The sequence below is a fragment of the Propithecus coquereli genome, unplaced genomic scaffold (assembly GCF_000956105.1).
Source record: "Propithecus coquereli isolate 6110/MARCELLA unplaced genomic scaffold, Pcoq_1.0 Scaffold18, whole genome shotgun sequence".
Taxonomy (NCBI): domain Eukaryota; kingdom Metazoa; phylum Chordata; class Mammalia; order Primates; family Indriidae; genus Propithecus; species Propithecus coquereli.
The window spans coordinates 1,602,599-1,617,655 of NW_012142745.1; the positions used below are offsets into that span (position 1 = coordinate 1,602,599).

Genomic DNA, 15,057 nt, shown 5'->3' on the forward strand with positions numbered 1-15,057 from the left:
CTTCCCAAGGCCGGAGGGGCTCGCGTCTGCGGAGGGGGTCGCCTCCACGGCTCTTGAGTGGAGGGGAGGCTGAGAGCAAGGTGGGGGAGTGAGTGAATTTGGGGGATTGTGGGAACTTAGGGCCGTGCACCCGCCCCCAGCAATGCGTGGGGCGCCTGGAGAAGGGGCGTGTGGGCAGGTGGGGTCCTGTGGGGCCCGCGCGTGGGGGCCGCGCCGGCCGGGGCGGGGTGAGTCACGGCCCGCCCGCTCCCATTGTGCGGCCCCGCGGCGGCGGCGGCGGAGGTGCGGAGCGAGGAGGTGGAGCCGCGGGCTGCGGGCTCCGGCGCCTGCGTCTGCCCGGCCGGCCCGGCTCTGCGCGGCGAGGGGCGGACGGGAGCCCGGTGGCCGCGCTACGGAGCGAGCGGGGAGGGACATGGGGCGCGGCAGCCCGCCCGGTCCCTGCAGGCTCCGGAGCCCCGAGGTACCGCGGGGCGGGGCGCGGCGCACCAGGCAGGGCGTGGGCCCCGGGCTGCCCCGGGCGGGCGTGGCTGGGCCTCGGAGGGCGCTCGGCCCGGGCGCGGGGATCGGCTCCGGGGCGGGGGGCGCCAGTGCGAGGATCCTGACCCCGCACTCCCCCCACCCCCCAGGGCTCCCCGCTAGGCCTCCACAGCGGCCCCTGCTTCTCACCCGGCGCTCGGGGCCCTTGGTGAGCAAGAGCCTCCCAAGCCGCCTCCCCGGCCATGGCCAACGGAGTGATCCCGCCGCCCGGGGGCGCCTCCCCGCTTCCCCAGGTGACTGATGCGTGCGGGGGTGGAGGATCTGGGGGAAGAGGAGGGGGAGAGACCCTAAGGCGGGAAAGGCGACCTCTGGCCGACCCTGGGACGCCCCCAGATCTGGGGATGGAGCTTGGCTGGGGGCATGGAAAAAGAGGGGGTCTCTGTTGGTATTTTTCAGATCTGTGGCCCCCCTCTCCTTGCCCAGCCCTGGGGCCTAGAGAGGGTGGTTTCTGGGATGCTGACCCAGGCTTGGGGGGTGGGCACAGAGGAAGGGGCTGGATGATGATGGAGACTGCTGGGTCCCCACCCCCAGCTAGGGCTTGGAGTTGGAACGGGTGTGGGGTGCTCACAGGTCGGGGGTCCTTAGGAGAGGCTGTATCGGCCTGCAGGTCCGGGTGCCCTTGGAGGAGCCCCCTCTGGGTCCAGACGTGGAGGAGGAGGACGATGACTTGGGCAAGACCTTGGCTGTGAGCAGGTTTGGGGACCTCATCAGCAAGCTCCCGGCCTGGGACCCCGAGAAGCCCAGCCGCAGCTACAGCGAGCGGGACTTTGAGTGTGGGTAGCCTGGGGACCCCTAGTGTGGCCGCCTTCACTACCATCACTTTCATCGCCACCATCACTGCGCTCACCTCCAGCTTGGTCACCCAGTGCCATCCTGTGCTGGACACTGTGCTGGACTCTGCTGGGCCACCATGCCGTGTTAAGTCATCCTGCCTCTCTCACCCATCGCCTGTCCTCCTGTCAGGGGAGCTGGGCCCCAGACCAGGGGGATCTAGGGACATGGGCCTGGGCCCGCCCTTGGTGACCTTCATCTTCACCCTTGTCCCTGCTCACTCTCTCTTCTCTGCCACCTTGGCTCCCCTCAGCTCCTCCAACTCTGCCTTTCCCTTCCCTGCTGTGTCACGTCGTCCCCCCCCAGACCCTCTCATGACCTTCTCCCCCCACTCTGCCCAGCCTCACCAATGACAGGCGTGTGGACACAGGTGTTGGGGGGGGCCTGGCCCTGGAGGAAGGCCTAGGGTGCCCTTGTTTGAGGCCTTGAGCTAGAATAAGGTGTGTGTCCCTCGGGCAGGGAGGGGCCCCCTTCTGCTGCGGGGGCCCCAACTGGCTCTCCTGCGCCCCCAGTTCACCGGCACACATCCCACCACACCCACCACCCGCTCTCGGCGCGCCTGCCTCCACCCCACAAGCTGCGGCGGCTGCCCCCCACCTCTGCCCGGCATACCAGGAGGAAGAGGAAGGAGAAAACCTCTGCCCCACCCTCCGAAGGGACCCCTCCTATTCAGGAGGAGGGGGCAGCTGGAGCAGATGAGGAGGAGGAGGAAGAGGAGGAAGAGGAAGGGGAATCTGAGGCAGAACCTGTGGAGCCTCCACCCTCGGGGTCCCCACAGAAAGCAAAGGTAGGGCTCTGCGCCTTGGATGTGCAGAGGGCAGGGAGGAGGACGTGGTAGGGGGGCCTGGGTGAGGCTGGGTGGGGGTTAAGGGCTGAGTGGTAGGTCGGGGCAGGGGTCCAGGGCAGTTCTGTTTGCCTGCAGTTCTCCATTGGAAGTGACGAGGATGACAGCCCAGGCCTTTCAGGGAGGGCTGCCTTCGCCAAGCCCCTGCCCTCGGTGGGCCCACGCCCTGACAAGAGCCCCCAGCACTCGGTCAGGTACCGGCCCCAGCACCCATTCTGCAGGCCAGCCCAGCCCATAGCCGTGGGGCCCAAGGCTCCCGGCAGTCACCTCGATGCCAACCCTGAGGAGTGGCCCCAGCTCTAACCAGAGAGAAGAGGACGGGGTTGGGGTGGCTTCCGGTCCACATGATTTACAAGGAGGAGAGAACGAGGGGAGAAAAAGCGAGGGGAGAAAGAGCGCAGAGTGAAGAAGTTAGGAGTTTTCCAAGAGAGACCGGCACAGTGAAGAGGAGGAAGGGAAGAAGGCCGGAGGGAGGGACCAGTGGGACAGGATGGGGAGGGACGGCCCAGGTGAGCTTCCTTTCCTGCCTGGGAGGGGCCTGTGTCTCGTGCTTAGGGGTCCACTTCAGGCCCGCCCCGGGCTGGGGGAAGGTAAGGGAACCCACTAACCTGGGCCTGTCAAGTCCAAGGCTGCTGTTTTGCCTCCCCAGCTCCCCCAGCCCCCGGGCCCGGGTCTCCCGAGTGGCTGGGGAGAAGAGCCGGCCCTGGAGCCCATCGGCCAGTTATGACCTGCGGGAGCGACTGTGCCCAGGCAGTGCCCTGGGCCACCCCGGTGGTCCGGAGCAGCAGGTGCCCACTGATGAGGCGGAGGCCCGGATGCTGGGCTCTGCGGACCTGGATGACATGAAGAGTGAGTGAGGCAGCCCCTGTGGCCCACTCTGAGCTCTCCCCCACCCAGGGCTGAGTTCCCTCTGCAGTATCCCTGTCTGCTGGAATGTGGCCAGTGACAGGGAACTCACTACCTCACCAAGACACCTCTTGGATTGCCAGAGCTGAGATTTCCCTTTCTGATCTCTACCTTTGGGTCCTGATTCTGTCCTCTGAGTCACTCCCAGAACAAGGCAGCTCCACTTCCCACATCATTATATCCCTCTCCTGAAGGCCCCTCTTCTCAGGCAAACTCTTCTTGTCCCCTGGCTCTTTAGTACCCCCAAACCAGCCCCTGAGTCTGAGCCCCTCCTCTAGGCCTGGCTTCTCTCCGTGTCAGGGCCCCTCACTCCCATCCCACCACCCTTGGCCAGGCCTGGCTGCGATCTCGGCACATTCCTTCCATCTTATCAGTGCCCTGGTTTCTATGCCACCTGTCATCACTCACGGGGCTCTGTGCCCAGGCCAGGGGCATCACTGATCTGCCCTCCTCCTTCTCAGAGCCACAGTGTGTGGGCGGGGTGGGGGGAGGGGATGGCTTTGAGCTCAGTACGTCATGGAAAGTTGCCAGGGCCTGAGGACAGGGACAGGAACAATCCGATGGCAGCAGCAGCAGCAGAATGGGGGGGTTGGGGGAGGGCGTGTTTACAGGCCCAGGGTTGGTGCTGGAAGCAGCAGGGAGCAGGCTTGGGGACTAGGGAGTCAGGGTTGGGAGGCCTGCCACTTCTAGCCACCTCCAGCTCTGGCTGGACAGAGACCACCCCTGTCCAGGCTCCCACCTGGCAGGGGAGCCAGGGTGTGGGGAAGGAGCAGGGGCTGAGGCCTTGGCAATTGTGGGAATGAGTCCGCTGGAGGAGGACACAGAGCCCAATGGGTTACTGAGCCCTGGGCCTGGGGAGGCAGAAGGCCAGGGCCCTGGGGGGGATCCAGCCCCCAGCCCTCGAGACTCGCTGGCCTCAGAGGACTTGGAGATGTTTGTGCTGGACTTTGAGGATTGGGGCCTGTGGGAGCCCATCAGGGGCCGGCTGAGCCCCACGGCAGAGGCAGCAGCTTGTGAGTAACCGGAGGTCGGCCTTTCCCCAGCTGCTGGCCTGGGGAGGGGCAGCGGGAGCAAGGGAGAGAAGCCCTGCCCGAATCTGCTGGGCTGTGTACCCACGGGATGGGGACACGGGTGCCGAGAGGGGCACAGGGAAAGTGTTGGGGGCTAAGTGCCTGGGGCCTTGGTGTCAGTCATGGGCCCCAGAGCAGGGGCAGTGGCCATAGCAGATGCTAGAGGGTCTAGCTGGGGCTGTGGACTGAGTTGGGCTCTTCCTTTTTATTGCATCTTGGCCAGTGGTCCCCTGTGTGACTTTGGGCTGGTCCACCTTTCTGAGCTTCATTTACCCTTCTTGTCAATGAAATGGCCGTGTTGGATTGTGCAGTGCTGTTGGCATGGCCCCCCAGTGACTGTGGCCATCAGCAGTTGGACAGGTTGGGCAGAGCAGGGGGCTGGAGAGGCCGGGCCATGGTCCTGAGGCCCCAACCGGACCTCTGGGACCGCCAAGCCCACCTTCTCCGCAGGTCACCGGCTGGAGGACAACCCTGGAGTGCGCCGGCACTTGGTGAAGAAGCCGTCCCGGACGCAGGGCGGGAGGAGCAGCCCCAGTGGCCTGGCCCCCATCCTGCGCAGGAAGAAGAAGAAGAAGAAGCTGGACCGGAGGCCTCATGAGGTCCAGGACGCTGAGGGGTGGGCCTGTGGTTTCCTCACACCCCTTGGCCCGGAGCCCCCTTCTCCCTTCCTCCCAGCCTGGCCCCGTTGCGATGTCCCCCATGCCCGCCTGTCCCACCTGGCGCCCCCCAGGCCCTCACCCTTGGCACCCACCGCAGGTGTTTGTGGAGCTGAACGAGCTGATGCTGGACCGCAGCCAGGAGCCCCACTGGCGGGAGACCGCCCGCTGGATCAAGTTTGAGGAGGACGTGGAGGAGGAGACCGAGCGCTGGGGGAAGCCCCACGTGGCCTCGCTGTCCTTCCGCAGCCTTCTTGAGCTCAGGAGGACCATCGCCCACGGTAGGGTCCTCAGGCCTGGCCTGGGCCGCACACCTTCAGGGCCGCAGAGCTCAGCCTGTGGCAGGCTGCTCAGCTCCCAGGGACCATTCCAGATCCAGCCGCCAGCCAGGGGCTGTGGAGTCCAGTTGCCTACGTGGCCCATAAGCTCTGAAGAGCAGGGCTGTGCACTGGCACCTAGTACTGTCCCTGGCGCGTGTCGGTGCTCAGCACACATATAGTAAATGAAAAAATGACTTTCCCTTCCTTGGCGAATTGGGGCTGTGCCCTCTTTCTGTGCTCTGTTTTCACCCCTTTCTCCCTGGCTGGCCTTTGGCAGTGTGGAGCTGTGTATCTGCCTGGGGCACTGGGGCGCTTTGCTCACCCGGCATGTTTGCCTGGCCCTGGGGGCCAGGGCAGCATGGAGGACTGTGCCCCTCCCCTGACTGTGACCCTAGGAGCTGCCCTCCTGGATCTGGAGCAAACCACTCTGCCAGGCATCGCGCATCTCGTGGTGGAGACCATGATCGTGTCCGACCAGATCCGGCCGGAGGACAGGGCCAGCGTCCTGCGTACCCTGCTACTGAAACACAGGTGCCAGTGGGGCAGGGGACCCCAGGAGGGGCCTGCCTGGTTCAGCTGCCCTTCCAGGAGTACAGCCTCTTCCGAGTGCCTCCCAGCCTCTGCCTGAATAGTGACAGGGAGCTCATTTCTCTTCCATCTTCAACAGCTCCGATCATTAGAAAGTTCTTTCTTACACTGAGGCGGAAGGGATAGAGGCCTTGACCCTTCATTGTCACCTCCTCATGATCTCCATCTACCATGGGCCTCTCCTCCTAACCCACCTTGCCGTGCTCTTCCCCTCTCTAGTCATCCCAACGATGACAAGGACAATAGCTTCTTTCCCCGAAATCCATCGAGCTCCAGTGTGAACTCAGTCCTGGGGAATCATCACCCAGCCCCCAGCCACGGCCCTGACGGTGTGGTGCCTACCATGGCTGACGACCTGGGGGAGCCAGCCCCACTCTGGCCCCATGACCCCGATGCCAAGGAGGTCAGTGGCCTTGCTGACTTGGGTCGGGGGACTGAGCGGGTATCCGGTTTTAGTCAAGGTCCTCGATGACTTTGTTCAGTGGGTTTGGAAGGTTGCATGCCTGGCACGTGCTAGGCACGTGGGGGCCCCATAGGAGACACGGGAGGTGTGAATGCCATGGTGGGGCAGACCCATGGGGGGCATCTAAACACCAAGATGAGGCTGAGGTGGTAGTGGGGGTTGTGGAGGAGGGGTCCAGATCTAGAGCTGGTCCCTCCCAGTGTGGGGCTACAATATCAACAGCCCGACCAGGCTGGGGAGGGGAAAGCCGGGCCCGATCCAGGTCTGGAGCAGGGGTGGGAGGGCCTGCCACGGCCTCCAGTCTGGGTCCCAGCCCTATTCCAGTTCTGCGTCCTCAGAAGCCCCTGCACATGCCTGGGGGAGATGGTCACCGAGGGAAAAGCCTCAAGCTGCTGGAGAAGATCCCCGAAGATGCCGAGGCCACCGTTGTCCTTGTGGGTGAGGAGCGCCGGGCGCTGGGGCGGGGTCTGCGGAGTGTGTGCCTCTGCCAGTGGCCTGCTCGTCTGGAGCTCTGGGCTGGAGGCTGCCTCTTCCATCTCCAGCCAGGCCCCCCTGGCCCTGCTGTCCCTCACAACCTGTCATATCCCCAGCCCTTTCTTTCCCAGTTTCCTGCCCACTTCCTGTCCAGATTTCTGCTGTCTTGGACTGATGCTAGTCCATGTAGCACCATTGCGAGAATTAGAAAAAAGAAACCTTTCTTTAATACCTTTCATTTCTGTCTGTTGTAAATTGTAACACATACATAAACAGGCCCTTTTAGATAGGGATTTCCTTGTGCAGTGCACAAGCTGCTGAACTGTACATGCTAGCCCCAGATGTCCCCGGGGTCCTCCAGGGCCTGCCTTGACTGCTCAGTCCCCTGTGCCCAGTCCCCTGTGTCTTGCTCTTCCCGCAGGCTGTGTGCCTTTCTTGGAGCAGCCGGCGGCAGCCTTCGTGCGACTGAGTGAGGCTGTGCTCTTGGAGTCTGTGCTTGAGGTTCCTGTGCCCGTCCGCTTCCTCTTCGTGATGCTGGGGCCCAGCCACACCAGCACGGACTATCACGAGCTTGGCCGCTCCATCGCCACCCTTATGTCTGACAAGGTTGGGCTCGGGCTGGGCTCTCTAGGCCTGTTCCCCTGGGCCCTGCTTGTTCCTTCTCATTGCCCACAGTGGTGCTCATGGAGGCACGGGTGCTAGGGGTCCCCTCTGGGTGGAGGCCATGCCCTGGGGGGTGGTGGTGGGGGAGCTGTTGGCCCAGGGGAGAAGAGGGAGCCCTAGGCTGGGGCTGTGGGAGGGGCTGTGGCACAGGGGGAGAAGAAGCCCAGGCCCCAGAGCTTTGGATGTGACATAAGACTTGAACGGGAAGGCTGGATATGCTGGTCTTTGTTGTGACTTCTCCTGGGATTGGACAGGAGGGTCATCTAGCCAGGGGCAATGTTGAAACGATTTATCAACCTATAGGGCATTGTCCAATCAGAAGGTTCTGGAGGTCCCTGTTATGCCAGGTGTTACGCCTTTAGTTTCTGCATGTGGAAAGGTCTGGAGTCTTCTGGGGCACAGAGCGCATCCTGGGGTTCAGGGCAGTGGCTGCTTGTGGGCCTGCAGGGATGTGTCTGTATTTCGACCACCTGTACTGCTGGGCTGCACCGGTGTATATGGCTGAACGTCCACCCTGCGTCTAGCTCTGTGACCCGACACCTCCTCCCTGAAGCCCTCCTTCCAGAGGCTCCCTCGGCCCATCCCTGAGAGTCATGGCCCTTTGTTACTCCCAGCTGTTTCATGAGGCTGCCTACCAGGCCGATGACCGGCAGGACCTCCTGAGTGCCATCAGCGAGTTCCTGGACGGCAGCATTGTGATTCCCCCGTCCGAGGTGGAGGGCCGTGACCTGCTGCGCTCCGTGGCCGCCTTCCAGCGCGAGCTGCTGAGGAAGCGGCGAGAGCGCGAACAGACCAAAGTTGAGATGACCACCCAGGGCGGCTACGCGGCTCCTGGGAAAGGTCAGACCCTTTGGGGCCAAGTCCCCCCAACACACACACACTCACCCATCCCAGGGCCCTAAGTGTGTGACCCTCGTCCCGTCCTGACTCCCCAAGTCCTTTTTGCGTCGTTACATCCCTGATCCCGGGTCTCTGCTCCGTGTCCCAGGCTGTAGGGGGCTGAGCTCGGGGCTTCCACGAAGGAGTGTGGGTGCTGTTCCAGCAGCCTCTTTTTCCCCCAGAACTGTCTTTGGACTTGGGGGGCTCGGAGGCGACCCCTGAAGATGACCCCCTGCTGCGGACGGGCTCGGTGTTTGGGGGGCTTGTGCGGGACGTGAGGCGCCGGTACCCGCACTACCCCAGCGACCTGCGGGACGCCCTGCACTCCCAGTGCGTGGCCGCTGTACTGTTCATCTACTTCGCGGCCCTCAGCCCTGCCATCACCTTTGGGGGGCTGCTAGGTGAGGTGCAAGGGCTTGGGGAGTTGGGCTCCTGTGATCACTCTGGGGGCCCGGTGTCACCTGCAGAGTTTCTGGGTCAGGGTGTCCCAGCGATCAGCTCAGGGGGCCAGTGGTTAGAGGGGCTAGGAAAGGTGTGAACACTCAGGGAGCTGCTGGGTCAGGAGATCCCAGGATCACTTTTGGGGGGCTACAAGTGAGAGGGGGTGGGAGAGGAGTAAGGGGTGGGGACCCTGTGATTGCGTTGGGGGCTAGTGGGGAGGGGCTGGGAGGAGTAGGGTGGGGAGGGGGTCCGTCTTGCTCTGGGGGGCTGCTCTGCTCTCACTGGGGGCCCCAGGATGAGAAAGGGGGCAGGTAGAAAGAGCCAGGCCAGAGCCATCCTGCTGGCTTGCCCGCCCCAGGAGAGAAGACCGAGGGGCTGATGGGTGTGTCCGAGCTGATCGTGTCCACGGCTGTGCTCGGCGTCCTCTTCTCTCTGCTGGGGGCCCAGCCGCTGCTTGTGGTCGGCTTCTCTGGGCCACTGCTTGTCTTCGAGGAAGCCTTCTTCAAGGTGAAGCCCTGCCCTGCCCAGCCCTCCTGCCTTGTGCTCTTCCTTGCCCGGGGGATGGGTCCCTGCAGTCTCCCCCACCACCTCCCCATCGGAGTTCACCGCTGCCCATCCCACAGGGCACGGACCCCAGGGCAGACCGCCTGTGGGTAACCAGCCCCTCCCCGCCTCCAGTTCTGCCGAGCCCAGGACCTGGAGTACCTCACTGGCCGGGTGTGGGTTGGCCTCTGGCTGGTGGTCTTTGTCCTTGCCCTGGTGGCCGCCGAAGGCAGCTTCCTGGTCCGCTACATCTCGCCTTTCACCCAGGAGATCTTCGCCTTCCTCATCTCACTCATTTTCATCTACGAGACCTTCCACAAACTCTACAAGGTGGAGATCCAGAGGGTCTTGCGGTGGGCAGGATGGGGGCTGGGAGGGGGAGGTGTGGAGCATCGGGGTGGAGGGGACAAGGAGGGGGCTTTGCTGGGTGTGGGTGTTGAGGGTTGGGGATAGCCCGGGCCAGGTCTGAGCTGAAGGCAAGGGGGTCAAGGCCCAGAGGGTGCCAGGCCAAGGACCCAGGCACCTGGGTGGAGGTGTGGAGATGAGGACACACCTGCACAGGTATGTGATGGAGTTGGGGGTGCCGTCAGTGCGGGGTCAGAGTTGGTTTTTGGGGTCCTTGGGTCACCTTTTGTAGAGGGCTGTGTGTGTATGTGGTGTAGCTGGGTATCTGTGTGTCATGGTTGTCTGTTTAGGTATGTGAGGGGCGCCCTCTCTCTCCCTCACAGATACGCCGATGATGATGATGTAATCAGGTCACCTGCCCAGGTGAGTGATAAGGCGTCCTCGTTATCCACACACAGGTGTTCACAGAGCACCCACTGCTGCCGTTCTACCCCCCAGAGGGGGCCCCGGAGGGAGTGTTGGAGGCTGGTCTGGAGCTGAATGGCAGTGCCCTGCCTCCCACCGAAGGACCTCGGGGCCCGAGGAACCAGCCCAATACGGCTCTGCTGTCCCTGATCCTCATGCTCGGGACCTTCTTCATCGCCTTCTTCCTGCGCAAGTTCAGGAACAGCCGCTTCCTGGGCGGCAAGGTGCGTGGCTCTGGGTGTAGTGCCCCCGTGAGTCCTGAGTCCTGCTGTCACTGCCAGGCTCTGCTCCACAGAGAGGCTGCTCCCCTCCTCCCTGGCAGCCCGTGGGCCAGAACCACATCTGGGCAGCCCCTACCCTGAGAGAAGCCTCCTCCCGGGGTCTTTTCACTCTTTGCTGAGAGAGTCTAATTAAGACAAGAACGCCATCCCAGGCTGCACTGGTGGCAGGGGCGGGGGGCGGAGGGCGGGGAGGCTCGAGAGGCTGGTGGAGGGACTTCTGGCTCCAGCTTGGGTCCAGGAAGGGTTGGGGGTGGCAGGTCCCCTGTGAGTCTGCTGACCTTGCCTCCTTGCCCTGACTGGGCACACTCAAGGCTCGCCGCATCATCGGGGATTTTGGCATCCCCATCTCCATCCTGGTGATGGTCCTGGTGGATTACTCCATCACAGACACCTACACACAGGTGAGTGAGCCGAGCCCACGGCAGTGGGTTCTTCTCCCAGGGCCAGGAGCGGGAGCCCACGAGGTCAAGATCAGGGCAGGAACCTGGCTCTCCTTAGTAGAGTGGCCATGCTGGGGGGCGGCTGGGGTTCCCAGCTGAGAGGCTCCCCAGGGAGTCTGAGCCACCCGTGATCCTGAGCGAAGAGTCCAGGAGGAGCAGGTGTGGGGCTGGGGGCAGAATGACAGGTCTCCCCACAGCAGGTCCCCTGAAGCTCAGGGGCTCAGGGGGAAGGTGCTTATTTCCCTGCCCTCTATCGGACCCTTGTAGGGACAGTGAACTTTTGGAGGATGCAAAACTAATTTCCCCCAAACCTGTTCACACCCAAATTCTTCAAAGTCCTGGTCCTGGGGACACAGCGTGGTGGCGGCAGCTGCTGCAGGGGCTCCCTAGCGTGGGGAGGCTGTGTCCCTGAGCCCAGTCTTCCTTCCTGCCTGCAGAAGCTGACAGTGCCCACGGGGCTCTCTGTGACCTCTCCCGATAAGCGCACATGGTTCATCCCGCCCCTGGGCAGTGCCCGTCCTTTCCCGCCCTGGATGATGGTGGCAGCCGCTGTCCCTGCCCTCCTGGTCCTCATCCTGATCTTCATGGAGACCCAGATCACAGCGTGAGAGGGCTGGGAGTGGTGGGCCGCCTCCCCGGCTCCTTGGCTTGGTTCCAGGGTGACAGCAGGAAAGTCATTATTAGTATGGGTGTGCCGGGTGGGCGGGAGCCTTTGGCAGGCCTTGAGGAAGGGTAGGTGTGTTGGGGAAGGAGCTGGGGGAGGAGCGGAGGGCAGCGGGTGGGGCAAGGGCGTGGTCTCCCTGTGCTGGGTTGACATGATGTGTGTCTGTCGCTGCCAGCGTTTGCAGGGTGGCGCTTGACAGTCCTCAGAACTCTCTGGCAGTGCGTCTCTCACCCAGGGATGCTCACATGTGTCTCATTTTGATTAAACCACAAGAACGTGGTGAGATCTGGCATCTGGCTTTTGTGGTGCTTTAAATATTCACAGTATGAGAATTTGGCTCAAATTTGCTTCGATGTGAGAACTTCAATTTGGGAACTTAAAAGAGGAAGCTGGCAGGCCCTGGGAGAACTGTTGGCTATGCAGCCTCCCCCAGCCCTGCCACCCCATCCCCGCATGCATGCCTGTCCCGGTCCCTGTGCCTGTCCTGCTGCTGGCCACCACCCCGCCCTGCCCTGTCCCTGCAGGCTCATCGTCAGCCAGAAGGCACGGAGGCTGCTCAAAGGCTCTGGCTTCCACCTGGACCTGCTTCTGATAGGCTCCCTGGGGGGGCTCTGTGGGCTGTTTGGGTTGCCCTGGCTCACAGCTGCCACCGTCCGCTCAGTCACCCACGTCAATGCGCTGACGGTGATGCGCACTGCCATCGCACCCGGCGAAAAGCCCCAGATCCAGGAGGTGCGGGAGCAGCGGGTCACCGGGGTGCTCATCGCCAGCCTCGTGGGTGAGAGCCCGGCCTCCGGCTGCACACCTGGCGTCTGGGACCCCACGGCCCTAGATCCACTCTCCATCCCAGGCTTGACCCAGGTCCCTTGTGAATCCCCCAGTGTGTCATGTCTAGTTTTCGCTCTGACCCCCAAACCTACTTCCCTGAGCCCTTTCCTACTTCTCTGTCTGGCTCCCTCTTCTCTTATTCATGGGGATGAGGCCAAGCTGATCAGTCTGATGGGTCCATATCCACCCCCCCCAGGCCTGTCCATCCTTACAGAGGCTGCCTAAGGGAGCAGGTGGGCCTGTGTCACCTCCTCCAGGCCTGTCCATCCTCATGGGGGCTGCTCAGGGGTTCAGGTGGGTCTGTGTCACCTCCTCTAGGCCTGTCCATCCTCATGGGGGCTGCTCAGGGGTTCAGGTGGGTCTGTGTCACCTCCTCTAGGCCTGTCCATCCTCCTGGGGGCTGCCCAGGGGTTCAGGTGGGTCTGTGTCACCTCCTCCAGGCCTGTCCATCCTCATGGGGGCTGCTCAGGTGTTCAGGTGGGTCTGTGTCACCTCCTCCAGGCCTGTCCATTGTCATGGGGGCTGTGCTGCGTCGGATCCCATTGGCTGTGCTCTTTGGGATCTTCCTATATATGGGGATCACATCGCTGTCTGGGATCCAGCTGTCCCAGCGTCTGTTGCTCATCCTCATGCCAGCAAAACACCATCCTGAGCAGCCCTATGTGACCAAGGTAGGGCCAGGAAGCATGGAGATGGGGTGATGGAGTAATGGGGAGGGGCCCCAGAGGGGTCCTTGGGCCAGAGGTGGACAGGAAGAATATGAAGGATTAAATTGGGACCTGGGGAGCCAAGGTCCCCAAGATGTGGGTGGGAGCTGGGGTGCTGTGTGGTGAGGCTGGGTGGCCATTTCCCCAGGTGAAGACGTGGCGGATGCACCTGTTCACCTGCATTCAGCTGGGCTGCATCGCACTGCTCTGGGTGGTCAAGTCCACGGCGGCCTCACTCGCCTTTCCCTTCCTGCTGCTGCTCACTGTGCCTCTGAGGCATTGCCTTCTGCCCCGGTTCTTCCAGGACAGGGAGCTGCAGGCGGTAAGGGGTGGTGGCTTGTGGCAGCAGTACTGGGGCGGATGGGCACTGGGTTTCAGTCTCTGCTGGGCCATCTGCTAGTCATGTGACCTTAGGCAAGTTATTTCACCTTCTAAAATCTTATTTCCATTTGTATGATGGGAGCAATAATATATTCTACCTTATAGGTCTGTCGGGGGGATTAAGTACACATCCAGGTAAAGGCCGTAGGGTGATGGTGTGGTACCGGAGGAAGCACAGCGCTGCTGCAGACAGCTGTGCAGGTCGTACCCTGACCAAAAGGGAGTGAGGTGGCACTGAAACCCACCCTGAGGCCTGTTTTTGTCAGCTAGAGGAAAAGACATCTTTTTGCAATTTATCCATACTCAAACATGGTGTACAAAGGTAGCGCAGCAACTAGAAGTGGCTGTAGGAAAGGACTTCACATGTGGTAGCTGCTCGTTATTAATATTATTATTAAACTAGATGTGTGGAGGGTGACCTGAAGGTTTTGGCCGGGGGAAATGCTCCCCTGGGGTCCTGGTCCCTGCAGACAGGGAGGGCTGCTGGTCGGAGGAGGAGTCTGGGAACAGGAGGGGATGAGTCCACTTCCCTGCCACTGCCAACCTTCTGTTCCCTTCTGCAGCTGGACTCAGAAGACGCTGAACCAAACTTCGATGAGGATGGCCAGGATGAGTACAATGAGCTGCACATGCCCGTGTGATCCTCGAAGATGGTGCCCCTAGAGACCCCGACACCTTAGGGATCAACTCCTGAGCCCCAGGCAGAGCCCAGCCCCAGGGCCAGGGGGCTCCTCATGACCCAGAGATGTGCCTGGAACCACTTCTGATGCCACGGCTAGAGCGGTCCCCTGACTTCTGCCCGGGGCTTTGACCTCATCTAACCTTTCACAGACCAGACCGGCACAGGCTTTGAGCTCATTATAACCACACTCCTTGTCGTGTGTCTGCCTCACTTTCTTGGTTCCATCTCTGGTTTCTCAGGTCATACTTATCCATTGGAATTGGAAGAATTCTATTTTCAGGGTCATCAAAACTAGGGAGAGGTTTGAGTCAAGGACAGAGTCCTTGGGGGAAAGAGAGAGAATCAGGACCACAGAAGGTCAGAGCTGGGCCTTATCATCACCCCGCAGACCCTCCGTAATACAGCCGAGGAATGGGAGGCTCAAGGTCTGCTCAAGGTCACATGCCAGCTAATCTAGACCCTGCTTAGAAAGGGGAGGGAAGAGGGAGTAAGTTGCTCCATTTTAGCCACTAGGGAAATCAGAGCCTCTCCAGTGGTTGTGGGGCTACAGAGGGGAATGGAAAATGTTTTTCTTCTTTTTTTGATTACTGGTATCCGGAGGAGAGAGACAGCCCAATCCCCTAGACGCCAGCGTGGTGCTAGATTTGGGGTCCCTGGACCATTTTAGATTCTCCCGGCTTAAGAGAGACAGTTCTAGGATTCCTGAGGCCACTCCTTGTGCAACAGTCTCTGTTTTGCTAGAAATAACCTGGGAGTCTAGAGGAGGGTGGAAAAAGGAGCCCATTTCGTCACAGTTGCTAGGCAACCAGCAGCCTGATGGACCTGGTCGTCCTTGTGCTGCCCTCTCGTGGCCGCGCTCGCGGACTGCAGGCTCCGTTGCCACTTAGGAGCGGCAGCACTGCCACCTGGTGGGTCCGCTGCGATCAGAGCTCCCGTTCGCGTGCATTCAGTCCCTCCTGGGGAGACAAGCTGGGTCCGGGAGGTTCCGTGGAGTTTTGCAGCCTGGGCAGCTCTGAGCAGCCTGAACACCCAGAGCCGGGGATCCCTCA

General features: G+C 62.0%; 1 protein-coding gene across 2 annotated transcripts; it reads left to right on the forward strand.

Moving 5' to 3' along the window:
* The first annotated feature begins 284 nt into the window (after positions 1 to 284).
* Positions 285 to 14,218, forward strand: SLC4A3 (solute carrier family 4 (anion exchanger), member 3). 2 transcript variants are annotated; one of them, XM_012642481.1, is made up of 23 exons: positions 285 to 460; positions 627 to 770; positions 1,145 to 1,310; positions 1,881 to 2,155; positions 2,291 to 2,406; positions 2,862 to 3,061; positions 4,639 to 4,787; positions 4,945 to 5,125; positions 5,560 to 5,695; positions 5,972 to 6,155; positions 6,554 to 6,653; positions 7,111 to 7,295; positions 7,967 to 8,192; positions 8,414 to 8,632; positions 9,031 to 9,179; positions 9,351 to 9,545; positions 10,019 to 10,249; positions 10,618 to 10,707; positions 11,184 to 11,350; positions 11,935 to 12,188; positions 12,740 to 12,909; positions 13,094 to 13,267; positions 13,890 to 14,218. In XM_012642481.1, exons 2-23 carry the CDS (start codon positions 720 to 722, stop codon positions 13,965 to 13,967), a joined length of 3,696 nt encoding a protein of 1,231 aa, XP_012497935.1. In that variant the 5' UTR covers positions 285 to 460; positions 627 to 719; the 3' UTR covers positions 13,968 to 14,218. The 2 variants fall into 2 exon arrangements, with proteins under 2 accessions (XP_012497935.1, XP_012497934.1); XM_012642480.1 differs by lacking the exon at positions 285 to 460 and having other exon boundaries at positions 720 to 770; positions 2,781 to 3,061; positions 13,890 to 13,967.
* The last annotated feature ends 839 nt before the right edge of the window (positions 14,219 to 15,057 follow it).